This window comes from Spermophilus citellus (genome assembly GCF_964194105.1).
Source record: "Spermophilus citellus genome assembly, chromosome: 3".
Taxonomy (NCBI): Eukaryota; Metazoa; Chordata; class Mammalia; order Rodentia; family Sciuridae; genus Spermophilus; species Spermophilus citellus.
The window spans coordinates 147,015,361-147,037,952 of record NC_138184.1 but is presented as its reverse complement, the minus strand read 5'-3'; the positions used below and the strand labels follow the sequence as shown (position 1 = coordinate 147,037,952).

General features: G+C 37.8%; 1 protein-coding gene across 3 annotated transcripts in view; it reads right to left on the bottom strand.

Moving 5' to 3' along the window:
• OSBPL3 (oxysterol binding protein like 3) overlaps positions 1-22,592 on the bottom strand; it is a 187,029-nt gene that overhangs the window by 46,525 nt on the left and 117,912 nt on the right. For 2 of the 3 annotated variants that reach the window (XM_081285669.1, XM_081285670.1), the window contains 3 exons: positions 12,219-12,349; positions 8,828-8,935; positions 998-1,132 (listed from right to left, as the gene is read on the bottom strand). In XM_081285669.1, the coding sequence (XP_081141795.1) occupies positions 998-1,132; positions 8,828-8,935; positions 12,219-12,349 (374 nt within the window). The remainder of the gene's footprint in view (positions 1-997; positions 1,133-8,827; positions 8,936-12,218; positions 12,350-22,592) is intronic. The other variant, XM_081285671.1, reaches the window with a different exon arrangement.

Below are 22,592 nucleotides of genomic sequence, written 5' to 3'. Positions count from 1 at the left end.
TATATTCTTGGATAGTTCTTACAAGGAAAAATAGCAAGTAAACTCAAAATTTCTGTTATTATGAAAACTCTTATTAATTGTCTTATTAATTCAGACTGCAATTTCAGAATTTTGTCAGTGTCTGAGAGTTTGGTGTGGAGGTACATGCCTGTAATCCCAGTGGCTCAGGAGGCTGAATCAGGAGGATCAAAAGTTCAAAGCCAGCCTAAGCAACTTAGCAAGGCCCTAAGCAACTTAGCAAGAATCTGTCTCAAAATAAAAAATTGAAAAAAGGGCCAGGGATGTGGCTTAGTGGTTAAGCACCTGGGGTTCAATCCCTGGTACCAAAAAAAAAAAAAAAAAAAAAAAAAAAGAAAGAAAAAAGAAAGAAAAAGCAATTTGTAGTATTTGGGTAAAAGAAGTTACAATTTGTCTTTGAAATGTTTGTGAAAAAAAAAAGGTCTTCTATGGGAATTAATATACAAACAAGATAAACAAGATTACTACTTCTATACTTAAGAGGCAATATTACTAGCACATACTCATAGTAATGTTAAATATGGTATGCAATATTCAAAAAGTATGATTTTTATACATTAATTTAAAGCAGTTTTATATTTATAAATTAATTCTATAATAACCACATAATGGTAACAATATAAAATTATGTAGCATATATTTAATAATTAAAAATATACAGAATGCTAATTTCTTTCCCTTTAATGGAAATATTATTAAATAAGTAGAAGTCAGAATTATCTACTTGCAATTTTAAAAAAGTGTAATTAAGTAATAGAAACAAGGAGGTTTCCAAAACTCTCTTCTTTTACAACTGTTTTTCTTTTAGTATATTATTTCATTTTAGGCGTTTGGGGTATGACTTATGAGAGGACCTTCAAAAGGGACCTAAGGGTCCCCCGATCTTAGTGTTACAACATATAGATCTTTACTGAAAAGGTTAATCAACAAAGCCACAAAAGAGATTTTCAAGACACCTAGCTGAAAACAATGCCCAAACCTCATTTTCTGAAGAGCTTGGTGACAACAGAACTTCCTGTGCATCAAAAAACTCCGAAAGGGAGTCAGTGATGGAGAGCCTGCTTTCGTTGGAAAGCTGGTGAACCAGAGCTCGGTTTTCATCTCCGGAGTTTTCCTATTTAAAGAACAAACAACAACAATTAAAAAAAATGAATATGTTTAGAAAGAGTCTCAAGAGAATCTCAATAAACAAATGATTGAATTGCATAATACACAAAGGTCACAGGCCCATGCAAACAAGCAACTCAAAGCAGAGGTCCACTTCAAAGTCAAGGAGTGCTAAGCCTCACAAACAAAATGAAAATGAAGTCCTTCCTCAAAAGGGAACTTCACCAAGGCATCATCAACGCTCAAACACATGCCACAAATCTCACAGCAAAAAAAAAAAAAAAATGGCTGTCCAGGCCATTCTTTGTTCCGTTACAGAGGGGAAAATTCCAATGCTTTCTGAATCATATCCTCTTATTCGCTACCACCGCAGGGTGCGGGGTGCAGTCCGCTGAATGATGTTGAATGCACGTCATTGCATGGCTGGGTCGTAGCCATACAGCTTTCTCCTGCCCCTATGAACTCTCAGAGGCCAATATGCTGTTTTTGAGGCGTCCCTTGACAAATAAATAGTGTGTTTTGGTCCAGAAGTGCTCCTGGTGGCAGATCATTCATTATTCATGGATAAGTGAGATGAATTCTCTTTGTCTCTCCACCCACAATGACTCTTCAAGGGAAGGAAACCCCAGATCCTTGGTATAAGCCTCGATACAAACACTCAATAGAGCACAGAGCCTTCCACCCTGCACTCCTCTGGGTCTAGACTTGTCCTTGGGGAAGACGTAAATACCCTGGGAGTGTGATTTCTACTCTTGTTGGAAGTAAAAATTCAATTCAACCCAACATATTAAGTGACTGATTCATATGCAGTCTTAGCTGGCTATGGAGGACTATAAAGAATAATAAAAGATCTCTAGCCTGAAAGGCTGGTGTAGAGAACACACCCCAACACTCTAGACCAAGACTATGAAGAGACCATGGGCTACAGAAGCAGAGAGGAAGATGAGATTGATTCTACTTAGGGGTCCTGGGTTAGGGGATGGTTTCATGGAGGTGACATCTGACTTAGACCTTGAGGAAAAAAAAAAAACAGATTTAGAACAAGATGATTTAATTCCTTGGATTCAGAGAAGATCATTCCCCTCGGCTTCTGGATGGCTGGTATTTTTCACTGTGCTGGTAAAAAGCTGCTCTTATATTATGGTGTATTTATTAAACAAGTTCCAGAACAGTCTGGCTAACAAAATGTAGATGTCTTGCCCAGGGATTTAATGACTTCTGGATACCTTGCTGTGTCTCATAAACATAAATTATGCCCAAGGAAGGATGCTAGTACACGAGGGCCTACCAGAGTTCATAATTAATAAAGGGCACAGGGTCCCTTTAGGAAGTGTTCACTGTAGAACACATGGAAACATCTACCTTTTTCTCTTGGATTCTTCCTAAATAAGACCTTTGCCCCAGGTACTGGTTTAAAGATCTCGCCTATTTAAATATCTGTATAGTCTTCAGAAAAGCTACTCTGACAGAGTTCATTGTAGAATCTATAAATGATTATCAAAGCTATCATCTTAAGGGGACAGTCTTTCTCCTCAGAAGAGCCAGGCACAGAGCTATTGAGTGTGAAGACACTGCAGTGAATAATAGTTAAGCTCCTTAATGCTTCCTTAAACAGTAAAATTTTCCTGTGTCTCCAACATGCCCCGCCATATGAGATGCTAATGATTTATTTACTTGTGCTATTTATTAATTCATTACTACACTCTCCTGGTCTCTCTCTTCCTCCTCCTTGACTTATGGGTCATAGGGATGTCCTGGATGATCAACACTGAAAATAATACAGGTTGAGCATCACTTATCTGATATGCTTGGGAACAGATGTATTTTGAATTTCTGATTTTTCAATTTTTCAATCTGCACATATACTGATGAGGTATCCTGTGGTATCCAAATCTAAACATGAAATTCATTTATGTTTCATATACATCTTATATACATAGCCTGAAGTTCATCTTATTTAATATTTTAGTGTACTTGCATTTAAAATGAGACCTGTCACATGAGGTCAGGAATTTTCCACTTGTGGCATCATGTTGGTGCTCAAAAGGTTTTGGATTTTGAAGCATTCCAGGTTTTAGGAGTGCTCAACCCACATTCTTAACCCCTAACCCTTTCCAGTGCCCTCATTTCCAGGGCAAGTTCTTAGGAATGCATTTAAAAAGCTCATCTGGACAGCAGTAGCCACCAACCCCTAACATAATTTCCTGAACAACTCAGGGCCTCATTTATTAAAATAAAAAAAGTCAGTTCAATTCAATAGTTTCCCTTTTCTACACAAGAGTGGTTGTTTATCTATTATTTACATTACAAAAAAATTAAATAAATATAAAAAGTAAACACTTATAATCCTACTACTACAAACTTTTGGACACATTTCTCCCCAATCCTTTTTTTTTTTTTTTTTTTTTTTTGAGACAGAATGGGTCTCAGCATGTTACTGATCTTGAATTGGTGGGATCAAGTGCTCTTTCCACCATTCACTCCCAAATTGCTGGGATTATAGGTATGGGTCGCCACACCCAGCTATTTCTAATCTTTTTAATTTGTGTAACTTTGCTCTGTTTTAAAATAACTAATCATTACACACACATAATACACACATACATCTAATTTATAAACTCTTCCCAAACATTGTACCAAAATCAATTTTTCAATATTAATGTGATGTAAGGATAAAAAAATTCACATTAGAAAATACAGAAAAATGTAAAGAAAATAAATATCACTTCAATTTCCATCACCCAGATGCAGCGCTTACTAGCTTACTAGTATACATATTTTTAATTAAAATATTTGTATATACCTTTTTTATTTTGAAAAATTGGGATCAAATTGTACATTATCATATACTGTCTGCTACATATGCTTAAATTATACTATAAACTTTTCTCAGGTCATTTAAAACTTCTCTGAGATGATGAACTTTAATTCATATTTTATCATATTTATGTGTTATAGAGTAACAATTCCCTATCTTGGAAATTTACAGATTTACAATGATGGTGAGCATTTTGTAAATTTGTCTTTGTTCATATCTCATTATTTCTTAGATTAAATTTTCAGAAATAGAATTATTAAAAATGTTTAAGGATACATATTACATTAACAAGTAAGAAAACTCCTATTTACATTCTTATATTAAGGGCTGTGAATATCACAATTTAGAACTGCTGTGCTAAGTTAGCTGTTTTACTTTTCAGTAGATTATATATCTTTTTTCTTTAAAAAAAAAAAAAAAAGATCTGTAGAGTTTAGATGTGAGGAAACGACAGGATAAATGGTGCATGGGCCCTTCCTCTGCATTACTCTGTACCTTCCCATGAGTTTATGAAGACAACCGTGTATCATAGGATAACATTTATGTCAAAGGTCCCACAAGATTATAATAGAACTGGAAACTTCCTGTTTCCTAGTGATGTCACATTTGTTGTAACGACAGTGCTAGGCATGACTTGTGTTTGTCATGCTGCTGGTGGAAATAAACTTACTTTGCTGCTAGTTGTATAAAAGTGCATAACATAAAATTATGTACAGCATATGGAGCTTGATGACTATTTTACTGGGTTATTTATGACCCTTTTTATTTAATTTTAGACTGTATTCCTCCCACATATATGTATGTGTATGTGTGTGTGTGTGTGTATATATATATATAAAATAAAAAGTCAACTGTGAAATAGCTACAGGCAGGTCCTCAGGAAGGTTCAGAAGCACTGCTATCACAGGAGATGATGGCACCACATGTGCTGCTGTCCCTGAAGACCTTCTATGGCAAGATGTAGAAGTGGAAGACGGTAAGGTTGGTGATTCTGATTCTGCGTAGGCCTACGCTAATGGGTGCTTGTGTCTTAGATTTTAGCAAGAAAACATAAAAGGCAAATGCAATACCATAAAACATTTCTAAAATAGCTAATAGCATATAACCTTGGTGTGTAGAAGGCTGTCCCATCCAGGTTTGTATACGTACACTCGGTAGTGTTCACACAAGAAATCGCACAATGATGTTTTTCTTATAACATATCCTAGTAGTGAAGGGATGTAAGGCTGAATTGAAAAACAAAAGTTAAAAGCAAAAAATTAAAAAAAAAAATTGGTGGTGCATGCCTGAAATCCCAGTGGCTCAGGAGGCTGTGGCAGGAGGATCACAAGTTCAAAGCCAGCCTCAGCAATGGTGAGGCGCTAAGCCACTCAGTGAGACCATCTCTAAATAAAATACAGAATAGGAATAGGAATGTGGCTCAGTGGTCGAGTACCCCTGAGTTCAATCTCTGGTACCAAAAAAAAAAAAAAAAAAAAAAAAAAAATCCCACAACTGTCTGCATTATATCCTTTTCCATTTACTTCTAAGGTTTTAAGGTACTTGACATGATTTGTTTGTTGTTTGCATATTAAGCACACTATCATTGATTTAGTATCATCTAAGCCTGTCATTCTCACTGAAAATATTTTTCATAGTCTATTATTTGCCTTTCTATTTTTTGACAAAATCCATTTTTTCCCTAAAAGAAATAGTCAAATCTAGTCAACATTACTTTTGCAATTTTTAAAGTACTTCCCAATTTAGGAAATTATCCCTGATCTAGTAGTTTGATAAATATTCAAATCAATATTTTTCAGTTTAAATTTGTATATTTAACTTGAATTGGCTGGTGATTCATTTTAACATGCAATGCAAAGACTTCAACTTCTTCACAAATTGCTTTGATCTGCACTAACCTAATTTATTAAGTAATCTATCTCTTCTCCATTGGCTTTTAATCCCTTTCTCATTTATTTATTTTATATATAAAATAGTGTTTGTGCCTGGGAGAGTTATGCTGTCCCATTCTTATAGCATCACCATCTCATTTTAAATACTGGAGCTTCAGTGATTAATTTATTTTCCGGTGTGGCATATCTTTCCTCATTATATGACAGTGTGATGCTATAGAGCAAACGTGCTTTGGCTTAATTGATTAATTAATTAATTTCTATGTAGTGCTGAGGATCGAACCCAGGACCTCGTCCATGCTAGGGGAGTGCTCTACCGCTGAGTCACAACCCCAGCCCCATCAGATAGGGATTTAAATCCCAGCTTTGTTTCTAAAATATGTGTGTCTCAGAAAAGTTATTTAACCTCTCTGGGCTTTATTTTCCTTATCTCTAAAATGCAGCTACTTCTATCAGAGTCAAGGGTAGGATTTTGGGATATGATGTATTTAAATGTGCCTGCAATGCAGCGCCAAGCAGGTAGGCAATTAAAATAATTCAGTTTCCTTCTTCACTTTCAGACTTTTTAAAAAAGTTTTTGCCTTTTTAGTCTCATAACTGCACTTTAAATGCAAAAGGATATATGAAAGGCACGGTGTACACAGATAATCTCAGCAACTTGGGAGGCTGCAGCACGGGGATCACAAATTCAAGGCCAGCCTCAGGAACTTAGTGAAATCCTGTCTCAAAATCAAATAAAAAATGGCTGAGAATGTAGCTCAGTGGTAGAGTGGCCCTGAGTTCAATCCCCAGAACTGAAGAGGGGTGGGGGGCGCGTAGAAGGCTGCTACCTCCAAAAGTCATTCAGCCTTTCATTTGGGATATAAAATAATATAAAATCATGTTAGCACTGATAACCCAATAATATCAAATTTTCACATTCAGGAATTTAAAACAGGAGGGACTTGATAGGTTGTGAAAATAATTTCTGACAGGAAAAGAGGGATTTTAGAATTCAGGTAGCCAGATCCATCAAAGATGGGTAAGTTGTGCTGCTAACAGAAAGCAAGCCATTGACATTAAAGACCCTAAAATCTGAGCCCCTTGGGCTGCCCCCAATGTTGGGGGCTGTCATTCCAGAGTATTTGAGGTGTCTGGGAGTTACCTATAAAAATCAACTGGAGTCGAACTTTCATTTCTGCTTCCTCCAGTGCTTATTTCCTGAAGGCAACAATGGCTTTCCCCTTGCTGGCAAAGTAAGCCTGAGTCACTCTGTGCATAAAAGGACAACTCATGGGAAAAGAAAATCTCTAAAACAGGAAATAAAGGAGACAACTCCATCACTGAGCCAAGACTCCGGAAGGCTGTTCCAGAAGGTGTGAGTTTGAAAAATGTGCTTGCCACCCTCAAGGACAGTTTAACCACATGTAAGTTTTCAGGTATCTTATTTTTGAGATTAGTATAAACTACAGATTTTTAGGTTAGTATAAAAATACAGATTTTTAAAGACTTGGGATTTGGATTTCCATCTCAAAACAAAATAGCCCCGAATACACATGCTGAGCATAAAATCTTGAAGACATAAATGAAGGTTATCTATTTAACTATTTATTAAATGTATAAATGTAATTTACATGATAATGCTATGGAAAAGACAAGCTGTCTTTAGGAACAGTCACGATTGCCCTGGTGTTGGCATGAATGACCCTCAGTGATGCCCGTCGCAGCCTTGCCTAGGTTGCCTTTAGTGAATGGGCAGGTTTGAGGAGGCCCCACCTGGTGAGCACATGTCTTGGAACAGGCCACAAAAGGAGACCAGTGTAAGTATTGCTAAGGGGCTAAGTCCTGCAGGTAACACTTTAGAGTTGGGCTGGAATAACTGAAAAGTGATCTTTTGGAGGGGGTGGTGTGTCTGTAGAGGAATCCCATTTCTCCACCTCGGCCATGAGCCTCTGCACAGAGGGTTGCCCTCTTGTCAGATGAATGGTCCTGCAAGCAAGTGACACAGCCTGTGCTTCAGTCAGGGAGACACTGTGGCCTTGTGGTCTCTATCCTGACTGGTTTCAGCCTCTGTTCTTCTCATCACTCAATCCAAGAGCTGCCCATGGGACAATGGAATTGTGTGAGGGTTTTGTTTTCTTTGAAGACAGGAAAAGATAAAAGAAAGATTATGATACACATTTTAAAAAAAATTATGACAGGTGGGGTGGTGCCTGCACATAATCCTGGTGATTTAAGAGGCTGAAGCAGAGGATCACAAGTTGGAAGCCAGTTGTACCAACTTATGAGACCTCGACTTTAAAAACAAAAAGTACTGGAGATGTGGTAAAATGCCACTGTGTTCAATACCCTGTACAAAAAAAAAAAAGAAAAGATAGAAAGAAAAATTTATTCATATGCACAGACACCCTTTGTCTATTATGTTCCTTATTTTTTATTTTAAATCTTTTCATTAGTCTCCAATCTAATGAAAAGACTTTTAATGTACTTTTTTTCTGACCAAGAGACTTCAATTGTAATGCAATATTCTTTCCCTCAGAGTACATAGCTGCTGTGTTCCATAAAGGAAAGAAATTTTGCAGGAAGAGGAGGAGGGGACAGCAGCAACTTTTTCAAGCAAAAGAAGGAAGTTGGCAAGGAGCTGGGATGCTATGGGCCAAAGAAATTTAGTTTTCTGCAGACACAACAGGAAAAACGTTTACCTCTCCAAAGCTCCCACTCCCCTAACACCTAGCTAGCAAAAGGGGTGATGCTTAGGAGGGAAATGAGAAGAAGAAATATACAAGGAAAAATGAATTTGGAGGACACACAGTTTAAAAATGTGCTTAGCAGCATACATTCAAGAAAGCTTTGCATCCCGAAAATCCAGTCCATGTGGCAGCTGTGACTGCAGCTGGTGGTGGTGGAGAGGCAGCCCACTCAGGAGGTGCAGTAGGAAGGCCATGCGACTGGACAGAGGACATCCCACGAAGGGAGGGTTGCAGAGACATTACCTGGCAAGAAACCTACCCACCTCTGCCAGATTGTCACCCAGCTTGGCAACAGCGGGCGAGTCGAGGAGCAGAGACTCGGCATGGATTCTGCGTAAGCGTTCTTTAAGATCTGTGTTTTGTGCTAGGGCCTGGAACATGTTAAAAATAGTGGGGCTCTGTTAATAAATGGATGTTTCTGAGCAGCCCAGCAGGTACCCACAGAAGCACTATGTGGGAGCACCCTGATCCTCGGGGAGGCCAGTCTCAGAGCCAGGAGAGAACAAACCCGCAACCCTGGAAATGCTGCTCTTCACTACTCTCATCTCCAGGAGTGGAAGGAGAAGGAAGTCACAGGCACCACCAGCTTTTATTAAGACTAGTGGTCTCACAGCATCTCCTGCTCCTACCCAACTGGCTTTGGTCCCTTTGACCGACAACCCCTTCCCCACTCCTGTGCAATGATTCCAAGCTTTTCTCATCCTTGAAAAGAAACCACTCCCACCTTAGGATTGGTTTAATTTTCACACCAGTTAAACTGAATCTTAGGAAGTGTGCCAGGAAGGAGGACACAGAAGGTTAATTTTACTTTTTCCAACACAGGTGCTGATTATTTTATTTGTTTTTCATGACTAAGGTATTTTTTTTAAATAAACAAACCTCACTTACCTGCATAAGGATTTATGGACCATGGGAACAGAAACCTATATGGGACCTCTTTTACTCTCCTCTGTGCAAATCCCATTCCTTCCATCAGCCTCTCAACTAGGAGAGACCTGGTCAAAGGTAAAGGAACATGCCTCCTGCTCACTGATCCTCCTACACACTTCCTGACCAGCTAGTCTCCAAATGGATCTGTCTTTGGATAAGGATGAATGCTCCAGAACGTCCCCCAACACTCCCATAATCAGCTCCAGAGTTGCTTTCACACAGATCCATCCCATTTGTCTGACTCTTCTAAGAAGCTCAGAGACTTTCCCAGCTGTCAGGGCCTGCAGGGCCTACCCACTGGGAGCTTAGTCCACTGCCTGGATCTCAGTGAGGTTTTTGGCTTGATGTTTTAGTATCCATGGAAGGTACAGGTTGTTTAAAAATCCTCAAGAACTAAGCTGGCATGATAGCTCGGTGGTACGCCCTCGCCTAGAAAGCACCGGGTCAGGGTTTGATCCCTGGAACTGAAAAGAAGATCCTCAGGGCTCATTTAAGAAACACTGAATAAGAACTAGGGTCATTACAATGACATATAACAATCTCTTTGGGGCACTCACTTCATTCTGGTCGATACATCACTAGTATGGTGGCTAGGCGCTTAGTTTAGCCTAGAAATTATGTTATATTAGTGGCTTCTCTTTCTTTTGTGAACCACAGGCAGAGCTAAGAAACAAACCAAGATTACTTGTACAGCACTAGCCTATCCTTTCTGATAGCTTTGAGATGATTTTAAAAAAATTACTTTAAAAAATCTTGGATCGGGGCTGGGGATGTGGCTCAAGCGGTAGCGCGCTCGCCTGGCATGCGTGCGGCCAGGGTTCGATCCTCAGCACCACATACACACGAAGATGTTGTGTCCGCCGAGAACTAAAAAATAAATATTAAAAATTCTCTCTCTCTCTCTCTCTCTCTCTCTCTCTCTCTCTCTCCTCTCTCTCTCTCTCTTTAAAAAAAAAAATCTTGGATCAGGGGCTGGGGATGTGGTTTAAGTGGTAACGCGCTCACCTGGCATGCGCGGTGCACTGGGTTCGATCCTCAGCACCACATGAAAATAAAAATAAAGATATTGTGTCCACCGAAAGACTAAAAAATAAATATTAAAAATTCTCTCTCTCTCTCTCTTTTAAAAAAAAAATCTTGGATCAAATCAGGAATCCAAGACAAAAAGGAAAAAAAAGGATTGTCCTGTTTGATCTTAAGTTTCCAAAATTGTGAACATGGGTGAAAGAGAATTTCTTAGCAAAGATGAAAATGAATTTCATCCAGGAAACTATGGCCAAGTATGTCTTGATGTCCACACAAGCAGTTTAACAAGATGAGGCCAGACTCTGTGAGAGGGGGCCGGGAAGAGGGAGACGAGGGGGGGAAGAATGTTGAGGAACCCACAAGAGGCACTTAGTGCCCCAAGAGCCAATCTAATGGGAACAATAAGAAATATTTTGTACCACTAAGAAAGCAGAGAAGGGAAGGAAAGAAAAGAAATAAAATAAAACAAAACCACTCCGCTGCTCTCAAACCAAAATAGGAACCCTGTGTGGCTGGCTATTCACTGTGATCCAAATGGATGTGTTTCTCTGACCTTAAAATAATACTAAGACTTGAAGCCAATATTATTTTTTTCTTTTTAATTTTTCTTCCAAAGATAGAATTCTTTGAATTGTTAATTATAAGAGCTAATGGCAAAGGATTCATCATTAACACTACATTAAGAACATTACTTTTCTTAGCCACAAAATGAATAGAAAATATGAGTGGACATTTTCTCTCAGCATCTCATAACAAGATCCTAAAATTCATCTTCCCTACCCAACCTGAAATAGAAAACTCGATACTGCTTCAGATGGTAATTTCATATGTTCACATACACTTTCTCCTTTTAAAGCAGGAATTTCAAAGTATGAGCAAAGAGTCAGAGCGCACAAGTATGCGGTCTCAAAAATTCTCTAGCTCTCATGGATACAGGGGGAGGGCCAGACAACTTCAGCTATTCAAACAGAGCACATCAATCAAGCCCAACTATGCTGAGGTTTGAATTAAAGTGGATGAGAAAAAGGAGAGTGAGTGACACAATGGCTTATTGAAACACATCTGAAGCCTTGACAGTGATTTTTCTGTTACACTTTCCTTTCACCATGATTACCTGACAGACACTCCTGTGTGACTCTTCTCTTTGTGCCCATGGGGCGGGGGGAAGCTAAATGTTTTGTACTATGTAATCAAATAAAATAACTTTTGTGTCTCTGAAAGAGCAATAAATAGGATCAGTGCTTTGCCGTAGAGAAGATAAGACTGTAAACTAGAAATTTGTCGCCTGTCATATATTAAGCTACTCTAAGCTTGTGGTATCTCAGGGTGCACAAAATCTCCTCCAAACTGTTAGATTTTGTAAGCATTAACAAATGTGTAACACACACACAAATATACAACAAGAGTTTTATAGAAACAGAAAAATTAAGATAAATTGGAGAGAACTAAAGGAATCTAACACACAATAAAATACTAGCTACTAAGATTGGGGGTAGGGTAAATTTTGTTATTTTGAATAAGTGTTGTCTCAGGAAAGGTCAGAATGTAATTTGGATAATTTGCTTGGTTTTCTCCTGAATTTTCAACCTAACCATGAAAATCATGAATTTTCAACATAACCATGGAAATGGAAAATATAATAATTGACAAGCCAGAACACATTTGCAGGCATTTCTGTGACTCAGACATGTAACTTACGGATGACAGAGCGTGCTTCAGACCGATGACCTGAGCAGAAGGGGAGGAGGTGGCATCCTGATCCATCAGCTGCTTCAGTTTCTCTCTCTCTGTTGATATGGTATTAAAAGCTGACTTTAAGGCGAAGTAAACTATAAAGATAGAATCATAATGAGAAGGAATAAAGGAAGTGGCATAATTGAAAACAAAATACAGTAAAATGTTTTTCTTGTAAAAAAAAAATTAGCCAAGTAACAGCCCCAAATATTTTGAGTGCAGAAAAAATATCCTGTACCTGGACTTTTAAAAAACACATTTGCAATGTATCACAGCAAGAGTGAACTCTGATGTAAACTGCAGGCTCTGGGTGATAATGACCTGTCAATGCAGGTTCTTCAAATGTAACTTGTCCCACTCTGATGTGGGTGCTGACTGTGGGGGAGGCTGTGCCTTTATGGGAGGTGGGCAGAAGATATGGGAATTCTTTATATCTTTTGCTAAAGATCTAAAACTGCGTGAAAAAAAGAAAAATCTTAAACTTCACACACATATGCACATTTGCCATGATTTTATGATTTATAGATTCTCAATGACCAGCAGTTTTTCGTTTTGTTTTGTTTGTAATCTCTAAAGACTGGAAATGGTTAAGAACAAGGCTTATTGTGTATGGTAAGAATGCAGCAGAGAAACTAGACATCCCCTTAACCAGGTGATCACAAAGAATTAAAAATGAGGGTTAAGTGGGCTCTGTGTGCCTCTGGATAGAACACCCTGGAAAAGACACAGCATCTTCTTTGGTGAATGTCAGCCAGGGGTAAGCAATCTGGATTTGATCATGAGGAAACATAAGACAACTAGCCTGCATTCTTCAAAAGTATCAATTTTATGGAAGAGAAAAAATGACTGAGGAACTGCTCCCAATTAAAGAGGCTAAAGAGGCAAGAAGATGAAATGCAATATATGATCATGGATTAGATCCTGTACCAAGGGGAAAACAACATGTAACTTTTGACAACATTTGATTTTGATGTAGAAGGCAGAATAGATAAGAAGTGCTGTTTTAATGCTACAATTCCCGAATTAGATAACTACACTGTGGCCATGTAACAGGGTAGCCCTATGTTCAGGAAACCTAAACTAAAGTATAAAGCCATAAAGAATGACAAATGTATAAATCCTTCTCTCAAATGCTTCCAAAATATAAAAGTGTGTATATAGAAAGAGACAGTGATAAAAATAAATGTGGCAAAATAAAAATGGTAAATCCTCATAAATGGTATGTGAGAGCTCTCTGTACTAATCTTGCAACTTTCCTGGAAATATGAAAATTATTTCAGAATACAGTTGCAGGACCAGAATCCCCACTTCAACTTATGGCACTCAGCCACTCTGTTCACTTTCAAGAGCATTCAGGTACAACAGGACTTTAGCCCTATTAGGTACTCAAATGCTTGAACTAAAGTTTTGAAAAACATGAACACATATAGCAAAAAAAAAAAAAAAATCCATCAGCTTTTGATCACATAATGCACAAATTACCTCCTAAGGACGAGGAAATTGTCATCTAAATTACTGTTCATGGATATCACATTTGAATATTATCTTTCCAATGTCCTTTATTATGTTTTGTTTTAGAGAGGCAGGAATAAGGAAGAGATGGAGACACACTTCTCAAATGACCTGTCATTTATTGGATTCCATGGGCTTGCACTTTCAGAGGTATTGTTATCCAAGAGTGGCCTATTTAGTAACACAGAAACTAAATACACTTTATTGACTTACTTCCTGCATTTAATAGCAAGGAGAACAGCAAAGAGAACCTATCTATGTGTTCTCTCTGAACTTGTTTGAGGTGGCGCATTTAGTGGATGAACTAAGAGCATCTTTAGAAAGTCACAATACAAAAAAGCAATTTGCACACACACACACACACACACACACACACAAATGGTGCTGCTTCTATCAACAGAAGATAGAAGTCACTTGTTCACTCCATGACTTTAGACAAGTATATGAGGCCTGGACCCTAGTTTCCCCACATGCAATGGGGATGATAACAGCATTTGCTTTATAGATTGTTATAAAGACAAACAAGATAATGCAGTTAAGGCACTTAACCCAGAGCAGGGCATGTGATAAATAATAAATTCTACTGCAATAATAATAGTGATGACGATGAAGAGACATCCATGAGGGTAAAAGTGGTGGTGATGCAGCCTCCTGATGTGAGCAGCAGCTATAGCAGAATATCTCTTGCCAGGATAATGCTTGCAAATAACTGCACACAGATTGCAGTCCCGGCCCGGCTGTGTCCCTGTCAGAGAGTTTTGGCACTCAGACCCCCAAGTCCCTCTGGAGGCCATTCCAGTGGGCACACGCTCGGGCAGCGCTCCAGCCCTGCGCTCCTTCCCTCTTTCATTCCCAGCTGCCAAGACCTTGGAAGCTTTGAAACTCAGCAAAGAAGGGAAATCCATCCAGAACGGTCTGTAAAGGTATCCTAGGACAACCTGCTGACCTTAACTCCTCTACAAAAAAATCTGTGCATCCAGCCACTGAGAACTCCAAGGAAGCAGCAGTAGTCTAAAAGGCTTTCTGTCCTGGATCCGGAGTCCCATTTTCTGTGTTATGCAGAAGCTGAAAACAAATCACAGGGAGAACGCTGAGAACCCTGAAAGCCAGGAAATGAATGTGGATATCTCCTATTATCAAATGGGTCCATGCTAAGTGTGTTGAAAATAATGATTCTAAAAGTTCACACAATCAGACTGCGGCGGAGGAGATAACTTCATTGAAACCTGCGGCTACAGCATCAAATAAATTTATAGGAGTAAACAGTAACTCAGCAGTCAAACAGAACAAGAAGTAACATGAGCAGCTTCAAAAAGCAAGGAAGAAAAGGAGTACAAACAATGCAGGACAGCCTAAATATTCAGGAGGACCTGAGTCATCAGAAAAATGGTCATATAAAGATGGAATATAGAACCTTACAGACAGATGGAATGGAACCTTAAAGAGGATACAAGACAGCAAATTCAAGCAGCAAAAGAACACATTGAGAATGAATTACATAAACAGATAAAAGAAGAAGTTAAGCATCTTTATCAGGAGATAGAGATTATAAAAAATAATCAAACAATAATTCTAGAAATGAAGGAAACGATAAACCAAATTAAAAACTCAATTGAGAGTATCACTAACAGAGTGGAGCAAGTAGAAGCCAGAACGTCAGATAATGAAGACAAAATATATCATCTTGAAAAGAGTCTAGCCAACTCAGAAAGGCTGGTAAAAAAATCACGAGAAAAACATCCAAGAGTTATGGGATAACATAAAAAAACCAAAGTTACGAGTCATTGGGATAGAAGAAGGTACAGAGATTCAAACCAAGGGAATGAGTAACCTGCTGAATGAAATAATTACAGAAAACTTTCCAGAAATAAAAAAGGAAACAGATATACAAATTGAAGATGCATACAGGACACCGAGCACACAAAATCACAGTAGACCAACGCCAAGACACATTGTTATGAAGATATCCAATATACAGAACAAAGAGAAAATATTAAAAGCTACAAGAGAAAGGAGACAGATTACATTCAGGGGTAAACCAATAAGGTTAACAACGGATTTTTCATCACAGACACTGAAAGCAAGAAGGTCATGGAACAATGTATTTCAAACACTGAAAGACAATGGATGCCAACCAAGAATTCTGTATCCAGCAAAATTAAGCTTCAGGTATGACAACGAAATAAAAATCTTTCATGATAAACAAAAGTTAAAAGAATTTGCAGCCAGAAAACCTGCATTGCAAAGCATTTTGAGCAAAACACTACACGAGGAAGAAATGAAAAACAATAACCAAAACCATCAGTGGGAAGTGCGTCGGTAAAGACAGAGGGCGAGGGGAAAGATAATCATGGAGAAACAAACTAAATTTTTTTTTAAAAAAAGGATAAATAATCAAACATGGATGGAAGTACAAACCATATATCAATAGTAACTCTGAATGTTAATGGCTTAAACTCTCCAATAAAGCGACATAGGCTGGTATCATGGATTAAAAAAACAAATCCAACAATATGCTGCCTCCAGGAGACACATCTGATTGGAAAAGACATACACAGGCTGAAGGTGAAAGGATGGGAAAAAATATACCACGCACACGGTCCTCATAAGCAAGCAGGGGTGGCCATCCTCATATCGAATAAAATCGACTTCAAGACTAAGTTAATCAAAAGGGATAAAGAAGGACATTATATACTGTTAAAAGGAACCATTCACCAACAAGACATAACAATTATCAATATTTATGCACCAAATAATGGTACTGCAACATTCATAAAACAAATTCTCCTCAAGTTCAAGAATCAAATAGACCACAACACAATAATTATGGGTGACTTCAACACACCTCTCTCACCATTGGACAGATCCTCCAAACAAAAGTTGAATAAAGAAACTATAGAACTCAATATCACAATCAATAACCTAGACTTAACTGACATATATAGAATATATCAACCATTACCAAATGGATATACTTTTTTCTCAGCAGCACATGGATCCTTCTCAAAAATAGACCATATATTATGCCATAGGGCAACCCTCAGTAAATATAAAGGGGTTGAGATAATACCATGCATTTTATCTGATCATAATGGAATGAAACTGGAAATCAATGATAAAATAAGGAAGGAAAAATCCTACATCACATGGAAAATGAACAATATGTTACTGAATGATCAATGGGTTACAGAAGACATAAAGGAGGAAATAAAAAAATTCTTAGAGATAAATGAAAATACAGACACAACATATCGGAATCTATGAGACACAATGAAAGCAGTTTTAAGAGGAAAATTCATCGCCTGGTGGTCATTCCTCAAAAAAAGAAAAAACCAACAAATAAATGAGCTCACACTTCATCTCAAAGCCCTAGAAAAGGAAGAGCAAAACAACAGCAAATGTAGCAGAAGGCAAGAAATAATTAAAATCAGAGCGGAAATCAATGAAATTGAAACAAAAGAAACTACTGAAAAAATTAACAAAACTAAAAGTTGGTTCTTCGAAAAAATAAATAAGATCGACAGACCTTTAGCCATGCTAACGAAAAGAAGAAGAGAGAGAACTCAAGTTACTAACATACGGGATGAAAAAGGCAGTATCACAACAGATGCTACAGAAATACAGAAGACAATTAGAAATTATTTTGAAAACCTATATTCCAATAAAATAGAAGATAGTGAAGACATCGATAAATTTCTTAAGTCATATGATTTGCCCAGACTGAGTCAGGAGGATACACACAATTTGAACAGACCAATATCAATGGATGAAATTGAAGAAGCCATCAAAAGACTACCAACCAAGAAAAGCCCAGGACCGGATGGGTATACAGCGGAGTTTTACAAAACCTTTAAAGAAGAATTAAAACCAATACTTTTCAAGTTATTTCAGGAAATAGAAAAAGAGGGAGCTCTTCCAAATTCATTCTATGAGGCCAACATCACCCTGATTCCGAAACCAGACAAAGACACCTCAAAGAAAGAAAACTACAGACCAATATCTCTAATGAACCTAGATGCAAAAATCCTCAATAAAATTCTGGAGAATCGAATACAAAAACATATCAAAAAAATTGTGCACCATGATCAAGTAGGATTCATCCCTGGGATGCAAGGATGGTTCAATATACGGAAATCAATAAATGTTATTCACCACATCAATAGACTTAAAGATAAGAACCATATGATCATCTCGATAGACGCAGAGAAAGCATTCGACAAAGTACAGCATCCCTTTATGTTTAAAACATTAGAAAAACTAGGGATAACAGGAACTTACCTTGACATTGTAAAAGCAATCTATGCTAAGCCTCAGGCTAGCATCATTCTGAATGGACAAAAGTTAAAGGCATTCCCTCTAAAATCTGGAACAAGACAGGGATGCCCTTTATCACCACTTCTATTCAATATAGTTCTCGAAACACTGGCCAGAGCAATTAGACAGACGAAAGAAATTAAAGGCATAAAATAGGAAAAGAAGAACTTAAATTATCACTATTTGCAGATGACATGATTCTATACCTAGAAGACCCAAAAGGGTCTACAAAGAAACTACTAGAACTAATAAATGAATTCAGCCAAGTGGCAGGATATAAAATCAACACGCATAAATCAAATGCATTTCTGTATATCAGCGACAAAACTTCTGAAACGGAAATGAGGAAAAACACTCCATTCACAATATCCTCAAAAAAAATAAAATACTTGGGAATCAACCTAACAAAAGACTGAAAGATTTATACAATGAAAACTACAGAACCCTAAAGAGAGAAGTAGAAGAAGATCTTAGAAGATGGAAAAATATACCCTGTTCATGGATAGGCAGAACTAACATTATCAAAATGGCGATATTACCCCTAACATTACTAACATTATCAAAATGGCGATTATCCCTAAAAAACAAATACCAAATGTCTTCTTTGATATAATGAGAGCAACTATGAACAGAGCAGGGAGGAAGAGCAAGAAGAAAAGATTAACATTAAATGGAGACATGAGATGGGAGGGAAAGGGAGAGAAAAGGGAAATTGAATGGAAATGAAGGGAGAACCTCATTGCTATACAAAATTACATATAAGAGGTTGTGAGGGGAATGGGAAAATAAACAAGGAGAGAAATGAATTACAGTAGATGGGGTAGAGAGATAAGATGGGAGGGAAGGGGAGGGGGGATAGTAGGGGATAGGAAAGGTAGCAGAATACAACAATTACTAATAGGGCATTATGTAAAACTGTGGATGTGTAACCGATGTGATTCTGCAATCTGCATTTGGGGTAAAATTGGGGGTTCATAACCCACTTCAATCTAATGTATGAAATATGATATGTCAAGAGCTTTGTAATGTTGTGAACAACCAATAAAAAAAAAAAAGAAAAAAAAATAACTGCACACTGAGTAGAGATTCAATGAATAAGGGACTGGGCAGAGTCTATTGAGCTAGAGACCAGCCTCGGGAGGAGAGAAATAAGCCATGCTGTGATCTTGCTGCATTTGATGATTTTCATGTCCCATTTGCTAAGCATCCCTATCCCCAGCATGTAGGAGCCCCATGACCTTCTCAATAGGTTCCTAGGAGTTAGGGGAGTGGCTATTTCTTCACTGTTACCTTTATTCCTCCAAATAAAATAATCATAGCACTCAGCTGGCTGCCACTTTCCCAAATCGATTCTTCTGGCTTTTATATGCCCTGTTACAAAGCAAAACTTTCAACCAAACTAGAAGATTCCTTTCTAAAATTTTGAAACTTGCAGAATATGCACTATTTGGTTCAAAATGTATAGCTAAGACTGTGGTGAGCAGCATAAAATAAACAGAAGGAAACTCATATAGTCTTTATATTTTATTGTAAGGTGAAAATCTCTTCCTCAATCATTTGACAAAGGGGTTCAGGAGACTAGATCCCTCTGCATTACATTTCTTAAATGACCATTAAGGTCCACTCAGAGGATGATAAAGTAGCCATTCAGAGCCACTGAATGATGTAGCACACACAGAGCAATGACTTGAGGCTGCTCATGGAGGACATATTTAAGTCAACTGTCAAAGGAACAGGATCCCAAAGGCCTGGGATATTTCCTGTGACAGGAATGTCTTATTTCCAACTTGATTCTAAGTATATTAGAGGCAAATAAAAATCCAAATGAATACTGTATCTATGGACACTATAATAAACAAAGCCACATGGAAAGTCTGAGACAGAATTACACAGAATCTCAAAGAGCACCAGAGCCACTCACCCCAGAGCATGACAGTCCCTCCCCATCCCCAAAGACCTTGCCAGGTGGTCTACAGGCCCATGCTTCTCAGAGTCCTTGCTATCTTCTGAAGCAAGTATATTCTGCTCTGGGACTTAGTCCTTCCTGTTCCTAAGACATTTGCTTTGGTTTCTTCTCATTGCAAAAAGGATCACTTCCTTTTTTTGTGGGGTATTCAAGTTTCAGAAGACAATTATGGGATCTCAGTTTACTCATTTTTCCCCCAGGTTATCATTAGCCATTTCTCAACCCCCCTTGCTGGACTAAGAGAGTGGGACTTTTGGTTGTAAGACTTAAGCATAAGTGGATGATGTGAGCTGCGTCCACAGAGCAGAACAGCACAAGTACAGCATGCAGGAGCCCCATAAGCCTTGGTGGTCAGCACTGTTCCCCTTGCAACAGGCTTCTGTGTCATACTTTTAGTGAGTTGGACTTTTATTGGTGAGACTACACTACATGGCATATTTGGGTGGCAACAGCTGATCTGAGAGCTCTACTTCTTAACATGTTCCTTCTTTAGCAGTTTTTCAGCATCAGAAAGGAATAAGATCTTGAGGAATACGGTTATGAATGCAATGGACACCACCCCTGGAGAGGCAGTGTGAGACAGGGGAAAGATAGTCTATAACGAGGCATACATGAACTTAAATCCTGCCTTTAATGCTTAATTGCTGTTTAGATTTTGGACAAATGCTTGTTTCCACACCTATATATTTGGATAATCCCTATATCTCAGGAGTGCTTCAGAGAAACAATGAGAAAACACACTATCAGCACTCAATACACAGTAGGACTATTTTTCTTTTTAATGGAGTTATCTTTAAAATATTAATATTTTATTTGAGTTATCTTTAAAATATTAATATTTTATTTGAGTTATCTTTAAAATATTAATATTCTTTTTAAAAAATATTTTTGCAGTTATAGATGGACACAATATCTTTATTTATTTTTATGTGATGCTGAGGATTGAATCCAGTGCCTCATGGTGTGAGGCAATCATTCTACCACTGAGCTACAGCCCTAGCCCCTAAAATATTAATATTCTTAAAATATTTGGGATGATTTGATTTTCTGCAATCTGCTTAAGTTTCAAACCTCACAGGATATCCATGGTTCTAAAATATTTTCTAATTCATATTCCATCCAAACTGATTTAGATACGTTAGGTAATTTTACTAACTGGTCCTACTGATTTACTGATAAAGTACATGAATATAATTGCTCAGCAAGCTTACACTGAATTCTAATTTATGAATAATACATTTTAATCCATGAAAGAGGTATCATGGAGGCATACTTGGCATTCATATACTTAAAACAGTTCAGAAAATGACAACAATTACAACTCAATGCAAGAAAAGACTCCAGGAATAAAACAATAAGTTAATGTAATTTCATTTTGTGCTTTAGCTTTTCATTTTTTTCTTAGTTTGTATTATGGCTTATTTGCTGACTCATAAGTTTTTTTTTTTAACATTTATTTTATTTATTTATTTTATGTGGTGTTGAGTGCCTCACACATGTTAGGCAAGCGCTCTACCACTGAGCCCCAGCCTCAGCCCAAAGTTTTTACATTTATAAATGAGGATTTCCCTCACCTCTTGGAAAAGAATTCAAGTCTTATTTCCTTTTGATGGCAGAGCATGAATATCCACTTGCATCTGGAGAACCCTGACCCTAGTCCCACCCTGTTCCTTGCTTTCTCACCCTAAATCTTTTTACAAAGTTTGGCCATTTCTTTCTCTGCTGCTAACAGAATAGTCTCTCATAAAACCTTGCAACAGTAAGAAATGGTGTGAATTCTCTCTGTTCAGCATAAAATAATCATAGAAGACTATGATAGAAGAGTGAGGACTGCTATTTTAGAACACTTAACAGATGAGGCAACCGAGGGCAGAAAGGTAAACCAGGAATGCACAGTTGGTTGGTAACAGAGGTGGCCTGCTCAGTCAGTATAGGCTTATTAGTCACCGTGCTTCTTAAAGTATTTCCCCAAGGACTTTATTTCCGGGTTGTTAATAGCTGGTAGGGAGTAGAGAGTTTCCCAAATACTATTCAAAATCACTGAGACATGCTGGGCGTGGTGGCTGAAATCCCAGCGGCTCAGGGAGCTGAGTCAGGAGGATCACGAGTTCAAACCGAGTCTTAGCAACTTAGCAAGACCATAAGCAACTCAGAGAGACCCTGTCTAAATAAAATACAAAAAGGGCTGGGGATGTGGCTCAGTGGTAGAGTGCCCCTGAGTTCAATCCCCAGTACAAAAAAAAAAAAAAAAAAAAAAATCAGGTTTCATTGCTGTAGGATTTCTCAGGGTCTTGACTACTCAGTTTGAGTGAATCCAGAGAGAACTGTATTTTCCAAACATTTTAAATCATTAAATTCTTGTTTGAAGTTTTAATCATTTTATGGGTAAAGAGTTTCAAAAAATACACTTTGGGAAATGTAAAAGCTAATATATGAAAGAAAAATAATGGCTTTTAGGTTTGGTATATTTTCATCTGTTTGCTTATACAGGTGTCAACAAAGCCTGAAGCTTGAACTCTGAGTACCAGTTCAACAATATACCAAAA